At 56.5% G+C, this 15,971-nt stretch overlaps 6 protein-coding genes across 6 annotated transcripts; 4 read left to right on the top strand and 2 right to left on the bottom strand.

The window, feature by feature from the left end:
- Nucleotides 1–794: 794 nt before the first annotated feature.
- Nucleotides 795–1,817, top strand: CMQ_1877 (histone chaperone; the record flags this gene model as incomplete). The annotated part of the gene is made up of 4 exons (XM_014314803.1): nucleotides 795–903; nucleotides 978–1,017; nucleotides 1,086–1,394; nucleotides 1,451–1,817. The coding sequence occupies 4 exons, from the start codon at nucleotides 795–797 to the stop codon at nucleotides 1,815–1,817; spliced, it is 825 nt and encodes a 274-aa protein (XP_014170278.1).
- Nucleotides 1,818–2,023: 206 nt separating this feature from the next.
- CMQ_1947 (bola-like protein) lies at nucleotides 2,024–2,385 on the bottom strand (the record flags this gene model as incomplete). The annotated part of the gene is made up of 2 exons (XM_014314873.1): nucleotides 2,024–2,223; nucleotides 2,295–2,385. The coding sequence occupies 2 exons, from the start codon at nucleotides 2,383–2,385 to the stop codon at nucleotides 2,024–2,026; spliced, it is 291 nt and encodes a 96-aa protein (XP_014170348.1).
- Nucleotides 2,386–3,891: 1,506 nt separating this feature from the next.
- On the bottom strand, nucleotides 3,892–5,529 carry CMQ_2006 (FAD-dependent oxidoreductase; the record flags this gene model as incomplete). Its single annotated transcript, XM_014314932.1, has 1 exon — nucleotides 3,892–5,529. The coding sequence occupies one exon, from the start codon at nucleotides 5,527–5,529 to the stop codon at nucleotides 3,892–3,894; it is 1,638 nt and encodes a 545-aa protein (XP_014170407.1).
- A 1,830-nt stretch (nucleotides 5,530–7,359) lies between these two features.
- Nucleotides 7,360–7,683, top strand: CMQ_1869 (uncharacterized protein; the record flags this gene model as incomplete). Its single annotated transcript, XM_014314795.1, has 1 exon — nucleotides 7,360–7,683. The coding sequence occupies one exon, from the start codon at nucleotides 7,360–7,362 to the stop codon at nucleotides 7,681–7,683; it is 324 nt and encodes a 107-aa protein (XP_014170270.1).
- Nucleotides 7,684–7,865: 182 nt separating this feature from the next.
- Nucleotides 7,866–10,721, top strand: CMQ_1994 (uncharacterized protein; the record flags this gene model as incomplete). Its single annotated transcript, XM_014314920.1, has 5 exons — nucleotides 7,866–7,960; nucleotides 8,463–8,726; nucleotides 8,830–9,588; nucleotides 9,646–9,929; nucleotides 9,985–10,721. The coding sequence occupies 5 exons, from the start codon at nucleotides 7,866–7,868 to the stop codon at nucleotides 10,719–10,721; spliced, it is 2,139 nt and encodes a 712-aa protein (XP_014170395.1).
- A 751-nt stretch (nucleotides 10,722–11,472) lies between these two features.
- On the top strand, nucleotides 11,473–15,918 carry CMQ_2048 (uncharacterized protein; the record flags this gene model as incomplete). Its single annotated transcript, XM_014314974.1, has 1 exon — nucleotides 11,473–15,918. One exon carries the CDS (start codon nucleotides 11,473–11,475, stop codon nucleotides 15,916–15,918), a length of 4,446 nt encoding a protein of 1,481 aa, XP_014170449.1.
- Between the last annotated feature and the right edge of the window lie 53 nt (nucleotides 15,919–15,971).

Genomic DNA, 15,971 nt, shown 5'->3' with positions numbered 1-15,971 from the left:
TCGACAGGCGACAGAAAATGGAGCTCTAGACAACGGTCGTTGGCAATGGCGACAATCGGATTCGAGAGCGAACGCCTCTGGCAGGCAGGAAAGAGAACAAGAAAAAGAAAAGAAAAACAATGACAGGGACAATCACAAACGATGCGGGTGGTGGGTAGCAGGGGACGGCGTGCCTCACTTCGCCTTCTGTTGCTGTATGCGTGTTTCAAGCCGAGGACGGCTGTTTGCACGTCGCATTTTGAAAGAAAGTTTGCTTGGGAAAAAAGCTGCATGCTCAAACGGGGCTAGTGCCGATGAAGACTAGTGCCGAAACTTGTGACGTACAGGCCAACAGGCCGGCCAGCCACCATCCGAGTTGTGGAAAGAGAGGGCTCTGGCTGACATAAGCTAGTGTCACCCCGCCGTGCCGCCAGGCGCGTCGAGAGGTCGAGGAGGGACCTGAGACCACTCAACGCGCCTGAGACCTATTTTCCTGGCGGCGACCGCGTTTTCGACCTTCGCAGCAGCACTAGCCACTTACAAGCCAGGAGCTCCGCTGCCGCCCGTCCTTGCGTTCATATCATTAGTCTGTTTGTCAATACCCGACCGGCTTATCTTCTCCATTCGCTGTTGCTTGTGTTTGGGCTCTGCTCCACTACGTTGCCATCTCCGAAAAAAAACAAGCCTGAAAACTAGTCTGCTCGAACAACATCTTCTGTCACTCTGTCCCCTTCACTCTTTCCCGCCCTCTTTCACTCTCTCTCCCTCTCTCTTGGCCAGGCCTCCGGCAACTTTTCAACCCGTCTCTCGCAATCATGTCAATCGTGTCGCTTTTGGAAGTCAAAGTCCTCAACAACCCAGCGCGGTTTACGGACAAGTACGAATTTGAGATCACATTCGAGTGCCTCGAGCAGCTCGAAAAGGGTATGCGATCCGGTGATTTGTCTCCTCTTAAATGGAAAGGCGTGTCGGCCGACATACTAATTTGCCCTGCCTAGATCTCGAATGGAAGCTCACGTACGTGGGCTCGGCCACATCGTAAGTGTCTTGGTTGTCCGGCTTCACCGTCTCCCTCGCCGACTGTCCTTCTCACACCGCCATTACAGTGACCAGTATGACCAAGAGCTGGACTCGCTCCTCGTCGGTCCCATCCCGGTCGGCGTCAACAAGTTCATTTTCGAGGCCGATCCGCCAGACATGAAGCGCATCCCGGATGCGGAGATCCTGGGCGTCACGGTGATCCTCCTGACGTGCGCGTACGACGACCGCGAGTTTGTCCGCGTGGGCTACTACGTCAACAACGAGTACGACTCGGACGAACTGAACGCCGATCCGCCGGCGAAGCCGCTCGTCGACCACATCCGGCGAAATGTGCTGGCCGAGAAGCCACGTGTCACCCGGTTTGGCATCAAGTGGTGCGCAGCCCCCTCTCTCCCGTCTCAGACCTCGCCCATGCTGACTCTAGATCCAGGGATTCGGACGCGTCCGCACCGGCGGAATTTCCGCCCGAGCAGCCTGAGGCCGACCTGGTGGCAGATGAGGAGGAGTATGGTGCAGACGAAGCAGAGGAGGAGGAGGAGGAAGAGGTTCCCACTGCCGGGGAGGCAACAAAGGTGGGCGAGGATGCTGCCATGGCTGGTACTGAAGAGGCGGCGGAGAATGGCGAGGAGGATGATATCTCAGAAGACGGCAGTGTCGACATTGAGGGCGAGAGCGAAGACGAGATTGAGGAGGAGGAGGAGGGCGAAGGAGAGGGTGGTGACGAGATGGATGTCGACTCTGACAAGCCGGCTGGCGCAGCCGAAGGCCACCACCCGGTCGAGGTTATGTCTCACTGAGGAAGCATCCGGAGTCGTTCGTCAACTTGCTTCATTTATATATTAGAGAACGTACGGGGCGAACGACGCAATTTGACGTGGAAGACAGCGCCCTCCTTCTTGCTTGACGATATGCGTATTCTCTATATAGAACCGAAAGGAAAGGTTGCAGCATCCATACTCGGCTGATATGCACATTGTGGGCTCATTGCTCCCCTGCCACAGCTTCAGGCGCCCTGCATGGCAACATCGCCCTTGCTCTGATCGCGAGACCACTCGTCGGGAGTCTGGCACTTTGCGCTCCAGGCGTGGATGCGGGCAATCTCATCGCGCAGCGTGGCGTTGACGAGGCGGTGGCGCTTGAGGGAGTTGAGGGCGTTAAAAGAGGGCGAGACGATGACGGCCGTAAAAGCCTGGCCACAGCCGCCTGGGGGAGAGGAAGTGAGCAGAGGGAGCTTTTTGGTGCAGGGCAGCGGGACATCTTCTGTGCCGTCATACCTGAGACGTCAGTAACCTTGACGTGCTGAGCCTGCAGCTTTTCTCGCAGCGTGTTTTCGAGGTAGTCTTCTGTGATCGTTGGCTCGGCCATTTGGGGCGGCAGGCTGCTTACGGCGCTAGGCAAGCGAGGCAGCAGGCTGATTGTGGTGGTGGGAAAGGCAATAAGAGGGGAAATTGACCGGACAATAAGATGCCTTCTTTAATTTAAAAAAAAAAAAGATAAAAATAGTGCCTGCACGTTCGAGGTGGATAGCGTATTATTGTTCGCGCCGCTGCTTAGTCCTGCGTGTTAATGTCTGCCACTACGTCGTAACTCAACAGGCGCAAATAAACAGGAAACACCTGCCAATACGAAAGAGTCATTCTAATTACTACATACTGGTCAGGGGAGTAATTGGAATCGCCCTTACAACTTTTAATAAAGAATATTGGACTACTCCATAATTACTGTTTTTTTACACAGAGCACAGCAGGCTTGAAACAGGACGACGATACCTTTATCGGTAGAGGGGAATAGCTTGTCGGGCTTCTATTACCTACGACGTAGTGGTGCTATGTCCAAGCCGGCGGACCGTCTTGGCCGAAGAGGCAAACTTCTAAAAGGGATATTTACATAGTCATAGCATGAGGCATGTACCCGCCGTTGCTGAGACAGATTTTGACCCCCAGAACGATGACTTGAACGCCGTTCAGTTAATTGTACTGAGTATAGCCTTCGCAATTCGGATCTCTACTACGTAAAAGAGAACAGTCTGCCAAGGAAGATGGATCGGACAATCAGTGGATTCTCCTTTGGGCTCCAACTGGGAAGAAGAGCAAAAATTGGTCCCGGAGGGGCTCGAACCCTCGACTTTCGCATTGTATTTCAAATGAAATATTAGTACGATGCGCTAACCAACTGCACCACGGAACCATTCAATTGATTGGTTGATGAAGTCACTGCTGCGATTGAGAGACTTAATGGAAGCTTGCTGAGAAGGGACACTGGAGCACTATGCTAACATTCATCTAAGGAGAACTACCCAGCCGTTACGTCAAAGTTGACCAGCAATCTGGCGGTCTTTCTTTTTCTATAGAAAGGCGGAGACGCGTCAAGGTACTGCCTCCAGATTTGGGGGGCTGGTTGTGGAAACAAGATTTCGATCTCCAGGCCCGGCCAATGACAGAGCAATAGTTTATATGACGAATGGAGTGCTCTCCGCAAGGAGGATGGGGGCTCAAAGGCTCCACTGCTTCTGTATGTTGTCAGCCTGTTTCTTATGCATAGCCCAATGCATCTACTCCGTAGTGGGGGCCAAGAAGAGGCGTAGGCTGCGTTTTGGCATCTAGCATTGCATCTGCAAGACCATTCGCCACGTACCACCACTGATCTCTTTCCTAGTTTACAAGCATGTTATTGGCTATATTCCTCCTATGAGCATTCTTGGTCGTCAGGGGTTAAACTGATGTGGAAAAACGGATCATGGTGTATAGAATGCCGAGCGGACGACCTTTATAAAACTAAACACAATCTTTCATATACTGTTATTCTAGCCCTGTTTTGTATTAATACTTATAGCAATGTCACAATATAACAAGCCAAGGCCACGGGATACGTTCAATCTGGTGTACTGATACCAATACGGTCGGTGAACTTGTTGTTGAACATTCCTGTCGAGTTCAGTTGTTGGTAAACTGCGTGCCAAGCTGGAAAATCTGGATACCAGGCACGAACATCATCGGCTGTAACTAAACCCAGATCCAGACCCCAATGCACGCGGACAGATGAAGTGTCGTTTGTACATACGTGCTCCTTGATGCTCTGTGCGAGGCTTGCTCCTGTCTCGACGCCAACCAGCATATCCAGCTCAATTGAACAGGTCATTCTGCCCGTTTCTGGAGCCAAGAATGCATCCGATGGCCCGGTGAAGCGGATTCCCAAGGGACCTGCCATGTACCAGTTGTGACGCTTGGCCTCTTCATTGAAAACAGTGAGGAGGTTGTCAATGACCGGAACACATTGAGCAGCATTGCAGTGAAGCTCCAGTGCTTGTGCCTTGATGCCATTGGCTGCACCTAGGTTGAAAACCCGGAAACTCTTGTCAATGTAGGGATCACTCTCGACAAGTGTCGCTATGGCCTTGTTTATGGCAATGGGGCTGACGACAGGCAGTCGGTTGAGTAGGCCGACTAGGCCAGACACGGAATATATGGAGAACTGCACGAGGAGTGCGCCTAGCCAATCCTTTCGCTCACCCGACTTTCTGGCCTTACCATTCATTCGCATTCGCTCAACTCGGATGCAAGAGCTGTGTGACCAGCTCATGTATGGGTTTAAAACCAGTTCAAAATGGTCCGCACCTGCAACGATTGGGGCAACCGGAGCCCACAGCTCTGGCAAGAGCTCTTTGCGAATGTCGTCCCATTTGGTAGCCGTGCGCATTTCGCGAATAAAAAACGCGTCTCTCACCTCGATCACGTAGCTGTATATCACACCGAGACAGCCTATGGAGACAAGAGCGGCACGAAACCAGTCGTTGTCTTGCTTGAGCACCACTGGAACACCATCGACAGCATTGGGAAAGATCGACGAGTTGCTCAGTGGCCCGTTTCCGACGCTGTTGTCGCCGGGCTCGATCTGGTAGACAGTACCATTCTCAGAAACGAGCACAATCGCACGCACAAAGCTAGGTAAAGGTCCGTACGTGATACCAGAGCCATGAGTGGCCGTGGACATGGCACCAGCCAAGGTTTGTCCATCATAGCCTCCCATATTGAGAAGCGAAAGATTGCGGTTGTCCAGCTCTGTGTTGAGATCTCGTATTGTGATGCCAGCCTGAACCCGGGCCAGCTTGCGACTGCGGTTGGCCGTATCTCCTGGGTCTCTCAAGCGAGATACGATGGCATTAAACCGTGCCCTGGCGTCGTCATTTGGTGATATGGAGGTTGGTGGTGTAATGGCAACGATGCCATCCTCCCCGTTATCGACCATGGATAGACGCCGGAGAAGTTGCATGCTCACCAGCACGGCGTTGTCACAATTCGTGATGTCCGAGAATGAATGTCCAGAGCCAGCGGCGTGCACACGGTGCCCAAGTCGGTGTGCATCAGTCAGGATGCCAACAAGCTGCTGGAGGGTCTCGGGTTTCACAATGGCAAGCGGGAGGCTTCGTTGTTCATTGACACAGTTGGCCCACACTGGGTTTCCGTTTTCAAACGTAATGTTGGCCTCAGTGTTGTCAATTCTTAAGGCCATATGGACCGATTCGTGGGCTTGTTGTTGGCGCCACTTGACATCACGCGCACGACGGCGTTGGTCCTTGCCTTTTTCCCTGGCCACATTCCATACACCGTTATGAGCTCTCGCCGGGTCTTTGTACGAAATATTTTGTTGAGCTTCCTCAGGGTCTCCTCATCGTATGGCTTTCCGCGAAAGTCCCGTACAGTCCGCTCTACCGAATGCTGCGCCCCCATGCCGGATAGGTTGTTTAGGAATAATAATAACGTATGTATATTAGATTGGCTAATGATACTGGCGGAATGGTGGACGTAGGATGACCTCACAGGTAACCTGCGATGCTGCGTAGACAGATGGCATCTTTCAGGATGGCTTAGTGGGCTGTTTTCATTTTTGTAGTTGCTGTTGAAGACAGAAGGCACGATCAAACAGAGACTAAAGGACAAAGCCAGCGAATGCGGTTTCCATTTTCAACTCTGAAGGGGGCATTCCATGCTTGCAATGCGCGTCAAGCATTCTGACCTTATTTCAAGCTCGTCGTTTTCTGGAGCGATTATCAGCCAGTGAATTTGCTTCCATAGAGAGGTAAAAACATACCGAGATTTCCTTGAGAGTCGGCGACGCTTATGAGCTACTTTACCTGCTCGGCCTTCTGAGCTTATTCTCACGTCGAGCCCTGACAGGAGAACAGACTGGAAATGGTGACACGTTCACATTGCAGTCCTGTGAATTGTCCAACTCACTTCTGCTTTCTTTCATCGGCCGATTGTGTAATACTAGCCAAATTCTCTTCGCCTTGGAAACTATCACGCCGTCTAGTTTGCTTGCGGTGGTAGGAAAACCAGTTGCCGTTCCCGGTAGTCCGGTTCAGATGGCTTTTGGTTCTTTCCTTTGTTTGAGATATTTATGCGATCATCACGCTTTCCCAACTAAGAACACTGGGAACTACCTTTTCCGGTATACCAAACCGATCACGGCTTTCCCAGTTGGAAGTCATCGCTTGTTGAGGAGTAATTTCTACTTTACAGTTTTCGTTGGGCACGCTTGACACACTTCAAACACTTGACCACTTTGATTATCATGAGAGTTTACAGTCGCCAGCCGCACACAACGTTACCCAATCGGGCTTATGCGCGCAACAGCGACATTGCTTTGTGATGCCCTGGCCCGAAATACGAGAGAGAGGCGACACTAAGGTGCAATCGGTGGTCCGAGGACCTGGCCGAGGCCTAGAACGGACCAGCTAAGATGGAAAATAAACAGGAAGAAATGCTTACTTATGCAAGCGTTAGTGGTGGAGCCTACAGACGTCACATCGGCCAGATTGGCCATGGAGCAAGAAACAGCTTGAAAACTACGGGTGGGGTCTTTAGACCATCAGTTGACCTGCTGGCATCTGCATGTTCAGCGCAGCTGAGAGAGAGGCGATATTGACGATGCCCCGAGACGCGAGATCTGCATGCCGAAGACGGTCAGGGCCACCTGGACATACGACGGAAGAGGCGGACAGAGGAGCCGCAGAAGGTCAATGTCGGACGTGTTTCCGGTAAGGCGCTGATCTTCACTTGCCCATCGTACCGGGTCTGCAGTTGGGGGACGTGATCAAAACCCGCTAGGACGGTTAGTGTGTGTCGTGGCAGCAGCAGAGCTGCAGAGGTGGACACGAGAAGCCAAGACTCGCTCCAAGTGCAAGTGATTCTGGCGTGCGGCGGTTTTCCGTTCAGCCCAACGCCAGGCGTTGAGACAGGGTTCAGGATCCAGGATCCAGAGCAAAAAGACGGTTGTCGAGGAGTTGAATTTTAAGAACAGGACCCAGAAAATCACGTTGCTGCTAGCGCATTCGCCTCAATGCACGCAACGGCCACGCAGTCGTTATCGCGCAGGTTTGCCGAGTCGCCTGATTTCCGTCCAGACGCCCATTCGCTGACGCGCGGATTCGACAGGACGCAGTTGCGCGGAAGGCCAGCGGAACCCACTCAAGCCCACCAAACAGCATCTTCCGCGCATCTGCAAAGCGACGAGGCTGCGCAGCAGAACGGTGTCCTGCATTCCGACACACATTGTCCAATTCCACGCGACAAGCTCGACGTCCCCCAGAACATGCACGTCCCAAGCATGGCACACTCCTGCAGCACACCTGTTCTCCCACCTGTTTCCGGGCTCGGTACTTGAAGCTGGCAGGGTGGCAGTGGCGGTGAACTTTGCGATACACGGCTAGTGCGTGTAGCGTGTATCTCCCTGACCGAACCAACGGCGGCCGCGTCTGTCTCGCCGTGTCTTGTCCGACGCATCTGCGTCACGACGCAAGTCAGGGGCATCTCGTCGTCGAAATCTTCAAGGCCAGAGAACCCAAAATGGCGCTCCGCAGCGAAAATCAAAGCAGACAGCAAGCTGCGACCGGACTTCAGGCCCAATGGCACCAGTTCAAGCGCAACATCGGGTGGCAGACGTGAGTATGCCGCAGAGGTGACTGATGGGGCGGCAAAGACGCTGCTCGAGTAGATTGGACTGGACGTCCATGATGGACATGATGCGTTCACCTGTGCAGCTGCGAAACGGATGAAAAGGAGCGGCTGCCCGTCGTTTGCTGTCCGTGCCTCTGCCTCTCTGTTGACATCGCATCTGCTTCCTTCGACAGTTCTGTGTTCTCTCGTCTGCCTGCAGGCTTCTCATCGTCATCAGAGGAGCACCACCCTTGAGACTGGAGCCACGTCCGTGCTAGATACTCCCCTCTTGGCCCCTCTTGCCCCAGGATTAGTCCTCTTGTGCCTCGCTTCTTTCCCAGTCATCCGAGTGTCTGAGAGTCCCATGCTGGCTATGGATACTCGACGCTTGGCGGCCCCGCTCCGTCCGGCGGTGGACAATATCAGACACGCCTCGCCGCGAGTGGGCATAAAGGAGGCCAGTCTTGTGTTACGATCGCGAGCCCCATCCAACAATCCGCCTTTTAGGGGCACCGCCTGCCAGCCACCTGTTTCTCTGGCCTCCACAAGCAGCGAGCTGAGCACAGCTGTGACCAGTCCATTCGTCCTATTCGACAAGCCGTCTGCCGACAGCCGCAGTGAGACGTCCAGATCGTCCACACCGGTTACCGACATGTCCAGCATGTGCCATTCCACTGGAAGCAGTTTCGCCACGTCTGTGCAACCGGATGGCGAATGTGGATACCCCAAGGACGAGGAGAACGATTCTTGTGCGAGCAGATCAGATAAAGAGTATGTCCATGTCGAAACACCCAGACAGCTTCGTCCCCGCCTCTTGCTTCACTTTCGCTGCACAAGCCTTACCCGCAGCTAACGCCAGTGTCTTACTTTTCAGCTCGGATTCGGGCCACGGAGAAATGAGATTCGACGAAGTGGATATCATGGCAACAGCAAAGGAGGCGCTGAACACGCGGTCTTTGAGAGAGGGCCAACTGCGATACTCCATGTCGGCGCTGTCAGCGCAGTCCGGGGTCTCCGACTCGGGCGAGAGTGACTACGCTCGTCTTGCTTACGAGGACGACGAGAATCCTGGTGCTTACGAGGACGATGACGATTGGAGCGGCACCGACAGTCTTGATGCTGCTGTCATTGCAGCAGTGGACGGAGATCTGAGCCTTGCCGCTTTTCTCATCCCACTCTTGCACAAGGATTTGCGTAACGCGGTGAGAAACAAGGTGGAATCCTGGCAGAACACATCGACGACCCGACCTCCCAGCTCTGCGACAGGATCAACGGTGACGCGGGGAGGCGCATCCGGAGCAGCATCTGGAGCAACTTCGGGCAGCTCCATCGTGGCAAGCGGAAGTAGTGGGGCACAGGACCAGGTATCTAACCAGTCCCGAAAGCGACGGCGCCGGCCGTCTGACTCGGAAGACGACCGGGAGGAGGGAGAGGACGAGCACGGGGGCAATGGCGGGAACGGTAGCTCAAGACCAGAATTGATCGACGAGCCGTTGTCACCACTTCTGGCCTGTCCGTTCCACAAGCTCAATCCGTCCAGATATGGAATCCAGCATAACGTCACGTCTGGTTCACGAAAGGATGGATACCGGGCCTGTGCCGGCCCGGGATTCAAAAGCATCCAACGGTTGAAGTGAGTTCTGCTCAGGGGAAAGCCGAAATCTGCAAGCGGTATGCTAACAGGGCGAAGGGAGCATCTAAAACGGAAGCACACGCCTGTCCAGTGCGAGCGGTGCTACCTAGTGTTCAGCGGATCGGACAAAGCGAGGTGCATCAACGAGCTGACTGAACACCTGAGGCTGGAGGTGCCATGTCAGAAAGGGGAGTCTGTGTTGAAAGAGGGGATCAGCGAGGCCCAATGGGCGGCGCTGGACAAGCAGAACAGGAAGAAGAACCAAGAAAAACACAAGCTGGAGAAGTGGTTTGAGATCTGGCGCGTTCTTTTCCCTGAAGTTCCGGAGCCAGAGACGCCTTGTAAGTCCAGAAGATCGGTTCGGTGGTCGAGTGGAGCGCTAATTTTTGCTTAAAGGGTACAACGAGGTGACACAAAACCGGTTTCCGTCGCCGTCGCGGGAGAACGAGGCGTTTGCCGACCTGTTTCTGCACATCCTGAACCATAAGGTGCAGCAGGGCGACATCAGCTTCCCGGGCTGCAACACGGATGACGTGCAGCAGCGGCTGCGGAATCTTGTGCAGCAGACATTCCGGACATATGTCAACCTGCATGGGCCGATGTCGCGGACAACAGAGACGACGTCAAGCCAAACAGGGACCAACAACGTGCACTCGTCACTGGTTGGCGGATCGTCAACGCAACAGTCTCGTCCGACCAACAGCATGTCGTTGCCGGCGACAGCAACGTCCCACACAACGGGCACCGTCATCAGCCAGATGCACGCGCAGACAACAGGGCAGTATGCGATGAACATGCCGGCGGTGACGACGGTCGGCGTTCCGGGAATGTCGTATGCTGTTCCGATGCCCCAGAGGCCGAACAACTACGCCCAGTACCACCACACGCCGATGAGCGTGACGTCGATGCCGGGACAGGTGGCAAGCACTGCGGGCACGGCAATGCAGGCCAGCTTCACGGGCAACGGACAGGAGGAAGTGTCCATGTACTACTCGACACCGATGATGCACTGGCAATCTGCCGGCATGCAATATGGAGCAGCGCCGATGTCAGCCGTGCAGTACCCGGGCGATTTCTACGGCGCCAATGGGTACATTCCAGGTCCAGGGGCTGACTACAGCAACTGCCGTTGACCTTGTAGGGGGGTTTCAGTGTTCGTGCGTGACTTTAGATGTATTCTCACTCTTTTACATAGCTCCTTTGTATCATCCTGCATGGTGGACAGCACTTGAATTACAGGCATATCCGTTCCAAGAAGACCCACTCTCTCAGCTTCAATGCAGGTCGCAGATGGGTCGTATCTTCGTAAACTGTCGTGTCTGCTGGCAGAAAGAGAGCGAAAGGACAGCAGCCAGAACTGATAGGCCAGAGCGAGGTGGAATCGAGGGGTGCCGATCTCCAGACTACGGAATACGCTGTTAAGCCACGAGTTGGCTCCTAAGCTCCTAAGCAGCTATTCGCCATCCCGGCAAGTGGGTCGGCGCTCAAACCGCAAGCTCCACTCTGCGAGCCCCTGCCTGTTTGGGTTGGCAGGCAAAAAACGTAACGAAATAGGACAATGAGGAAGGAAGAGTTGGATGGTAGCAGCCTTTCCTTCCTTGCACACGAGCAGCGCAACCAGACGACCGAATCGGCCGCTCCAAAGATACGCAAAAAAGGGTCGTGTCTCTCTCCCTTTCTCTCTCACCTCTCTCTCGTTCGCTTCTCTGTTCTTTGGGCCCCCTCTCTCTCCCGATTCCGCCACAGCGTCCGCGCGACTATACCAGACAGCTGCGATAGCGCCAGGCCTTTTTTTCTTTTTGCCCTTTGTTCTTTGTGGTGCATCGTCATAGCCTCAAGGTTGGACCGCTCTCTCTGGAGCCTCCCCTTCCACCTTTCTCAAACATGTTCTCCCGATTCCACCGGCGGGCTCCGTCCACGCCCAGCTCACCACTGCCCGACCAATTGCCCTGGGAGGCTTCACAGCACGAGAAGCACCACGGCCGGACGCATCACGACGTGTCCCGACCCAGATCCAGCGGCAGCGCAGGAGCTGCCACGACCAGCTCATTCTCCTCGACTACCCCCACATCCACAACGATGGCCTCGCCAGCGGCAGCAGCCACGAGCCCGAACATGCCGCACACCCTCCCTCCGATCACGCGGGTCGCTTCAATGGCTTCGTCGACGGACAGCGCATTCGACGGCCGGACCTCAACGACTGCCTTCTCGGGACAACGGTCTTCTCTCGATATATGGCGTCAATCACAAATACAACCACATCTACCATCAAAACCACCACCACCACCACCACCACCACCCCAGACACAGCCACCGCCACCTCCATCCTCGCTATCCTCGGTGTCACAGCGAGCATCCAACCTGTCCGCTGCAGCAGCCGGCTGGCCGTCATACTCCATAGAACACACGAGCTCGATAGCCGTGACACCAGGTTCGGCATCTGGGTCGACATCAGAGTCAGGCGACATGTACGGCCCGTCGGAGAAACGACTGACACGATCTAAACCGCCCCCGCCGCCAATCAACACCGACCTCGCCTCGGCACAGCTTCTCAGCGTCTATGCCACCGGTGCAGACAGCAGGCCGGCCAAACTGACGCCGTCCTTTGTCACACCGACTGACCTGCAGTTTTCTGCGGCAGCAGCAGCAGCAGCAGCTTCGGCCGTTCATACGGCAAGCACAGATGCCCACGGCAGCAGCAGCAGCAGCAGCAGCAACACACGCCCCAAAAAGGGCCTCCCGTTCCTGATGAAAAACCCAATGTCATCCCTCCTCAGTAGACGACGTCCAGCTCACAACAGCGTCGAGCCGTCGTATGCGACCGACCATGCGGACGTTCCGGTCTACGCGCCCATCCGAGGCACCAGAGTACACGACTTCAGCGCTCCTCGGCCACGACGTGTCATCTCGACCGAAGCACCCCAGAGCATGGCCGCCGCAGCCGCCGTAGCTGCAACTACGGCAGCTTCGGTGGCCAGCCCAACTCATCCGTCTGCCCCTCTTGCTGTGAGCGACAGACCTCCAGCTAGCCGGTATGCCAAAGACGACCACAACTATACCGTGCAGCAGCAGCAGCAGCAGCAGCAGTCGCCGTCGCCGTCACCGGCATTCCTCCACAGAAGCGCCTCGGCCGCTTCCTCTTCTACCAGGATATCGATGGAGAGCCGCGGGTCGCTGCACCTGTCGGCCTTGCCGACGTTACAGACACTGCAGGAAAACAAGCAGGTGTCGTTTGACGAGAAGCCGGTTCTCGGGCTGCCAGGTTTGCACGTCTCGCCGCCGAAGGACGCGGCTGTCGGATCGTTGCCCTCCCAGACGCCTTCGACTCAGTCGCGGGCAGCCTCCAACGACGCCTCCTCTCTCCTCAAGCAATCGTCCACCTCTTCGATAGCGACTTCCCAATCCCAGTCTTTGTCACTGCCCGACATAACGCCCAGCCTGACCGTTGATCCACCACATCAGCCTGCGCCAGCGCCATTACCAGCGCCAGCGCCTTTACCGGTGCCAGTCTTGTCCTCGGTGCCGAGGCATATGAAGAGCACGTCATCCCGGTTCAGCTTCATGGTCGGATCTGCGAGCGAAGAAAAGCTGCTGGAAGAACGCCATCGAAAGAAGCAGCTGGAGAAGGAGGCAACGCTTCCCGACGAAACGGTCGCCGACATGGAGCCACGGGACTCGAGGTTCGACGATTTTGACGAAGACAGCTTTGACTACGACACCATGATGGATGATGGCGGACTCGAGGAGAAGATTCCGGGAGTCAACGCGGATGCGGAAGAGGAGGACGACTACCTGTTCGAGGAGCCCGGTTACGGCTACGAAGAGGAGGAGGTTCCGCAGACGACCATTGACAATTACGACGTCGAGGACGAGACGATGCCGACCACGCTTGAAGACGACGACCCGGAAGGACTGGACCCGAACAACGACCAGGAAAACTTTGCCGGCTTTGTGTTCCAACGATCCAACCCGACATCGTCACTGGTCAGTCCCATTGCTGCAGGCACGACGGCGACGCCGCGCGACACGACTGACCGAGGGACCACGCCCGACTTTCTTCTGCCTGCCGCATCGCCATTCTCGCCCATGTTCCCGCAAAGCGACATCTACGGGACCAGCCAGGAGGCTAGAGGCTACGACGAAGACGCCACGATCACGACTTCGGACATCAGCATCAGCACCTTGGCGGCCGCGGACCAGCTCAGGGCAGAACAAGACTCAGGGTCGGAGTATTCGGACGAGGAGACGGCATCCGAGCCTGCCCACGAGACGCAGTCCGAGCAGCCATCGAGCCAGCCGATCCACATCAGCAGCATGCACTTCCAGCCGCACCATCGCGGGGACGATCTGTACTTTGACCAGGGCCTTGCCGATGAGCTGGATTTTGGCGTACCGGACCCGTCCAATGGGCCGTTTGACGAGTCCATCTTTGACAACAATGACACGGACCAATACGGCCGACCGATCCCGGGGGCCTTTGCCAAGGCGCAGGCGCAGCGGGCGATAGCAGTCGAAGCGGCCTCAGCCAAGCGAAACTCGGACATCGTCTCGCCACAGCTGTCGGAACAGTCACATGTGACGCAGTCGACAGCGCACACTTCGATGAGCGCGGCCGGCTTCCCGATGTCTGTGGGTGAGCTGGGCGAGCTGGGCGAGCTGGGCGAGCTGGGCGAGCTGGGACAGTCGGAGAAGAGATTGAGCCAGCTGAACGAGAATGGGGATTCGCTCGTATCTGATGTTACTCTTCGCCGACAGCTGATGTCGGTCGTGACCGATGCCGACCGGGTTGCCGCTTACCAGGCCGCTCTGGCCGAGGCAGCGCACCAGGCGGCGGCGTCTGGGAAGTTTCGTCGCGACTCATCGCCAGCTCCTGTTTCGCCCAGTCTTGGTCTTGGCCTTGGCAGTGTCGGCGTCGGGTCAGAGGAGGACGGCGGACCGGGTCTGGACATCGACATCGTGGACGCTGCGGCCTCAGGTCCAATTCCGGCAGCGGCTTCGGCTTCGGGCCAGGACTTCCAACAAGACGAGGAGGAATACAAGTATACACAAGACATGGACGACTATGAGTTTGATGACGACGCCATCATCGATGCGGCCAATGCAGAGGTGCTGGCCAACGACAGCGACGGGTTCTACGGGCAGGAGTTCAACTTCTACTCAGCGCCGCTGTACCACCACGGCTCATCGGCATCGGCGTCTTCGGCCAGCTCGGCGGAGTATGCCAACGGGGGCTACTTTGTGGCGGCGGGCGTGGGCCGCAGCACGTCTGGGCGGGTGGTCTCGCGCGAGCCGAACCTGACGCCGATCACAGAGCGGTCGGAATACTCGAACCGGAACAGCGTGTTGTCGATGACGATGCCGCCACTGGGCACGAGCGCGGACCTGCGGTCGCCGGGGCTGGCTCAGCTGGCGATGCTAGACGATGGGGGCAACGGCAGCGAGATGAGCATGCAGGCGTTGCTGCGGCTGCGCACGCGAACATTTGGTGGCGGCAGCCAGGCGAGCCTGTCGAGTCGTGAGGGCAGCCCCAAGTCCGTGGCGGGCGGCGTCATGGTTGCGGATCGAGAGCGGGACCGAGAGCGGGACCGAGACCGAGAGCGCGAGGGGACATCGCCGCCGTGGGGCGTGCCAGCGTATTCAGGTCTTGGGATCGGCATCGCCGGTGGCAGCAGCGGGTATCTTCACCAGCATGGCCGCAAGAGCTCGGCGACGGGCTTCTCTTTTCGCGGCAGCAGCGGGCTCACGTCAGAGACGGGCAGCGACAGCGGTAGTCCGACGATGACTAACTTCGCAGTCATCCCCATCATGGCGCCGTCGCCGATCTCGCCGCCGGTAGTGTACTCGGGCATCAGCGGGACGTGTCCGCCAGTGAAGGAGGAGAGCGACGAGACGGCGGCAACGACAACGGCAGCGACAACAGCGACATCAACGGCAATGTCACCGACAACATCGGCCGCGTCGCTATGGGACACCCGGACCGGCTCCAGCTCGCTGACCGGGTCGGGGTTGTGGATGCGCAGTCCCACCAGCATCGATGCCGGACTTGCCTCGACGGGAGGACAGCTGCAGCAGCAGCAACAGCACCCGAAAGGCTACGTGATGTCGCCGACGATCATGTCCGAGTGCACATCGCCCACGTCTCCGCTGGCATCGTTCCACCGGCCGACGGCAGGCTTGGGCCACCGACATCGCGGTTCGGCCGACAGCATCTCGTACACGATGGAAGAGGACAGCGGAGAGACGGTGTGGGTGATGGAACGACGACGGCTGGCGGAGTCGGGCGAGGTGGAGATTCTGGAGCGCGAAGTGGTGGAGGGAGGACGGATATGAGAGCCGGGACGAGTTTGTTACATTTGCTTTGCATCACTTTAGCGACTGCCGCA

The sequence above is a fragment of the Grosmannia clavigera genome (genome assembly GCF_000143105.1).
Source record: "Grosmannia clavigera kw1407 unplaced genomic scaffold GCSC_168, whole genome shotgun sequence".
Classification (NCBI taxonomy): Eukaryota; Fungi; Ascomycota; class Sordariomycetes; order Ophiostomatales; family Ophiostomataceae; genus Leptographium; species Leptographium clavigerum.
The sequence above is the reverse complement of the archived record's forward strand: the minus strand, read 5'-3'. Positions and strand labels throughout refer to the sequence as shown.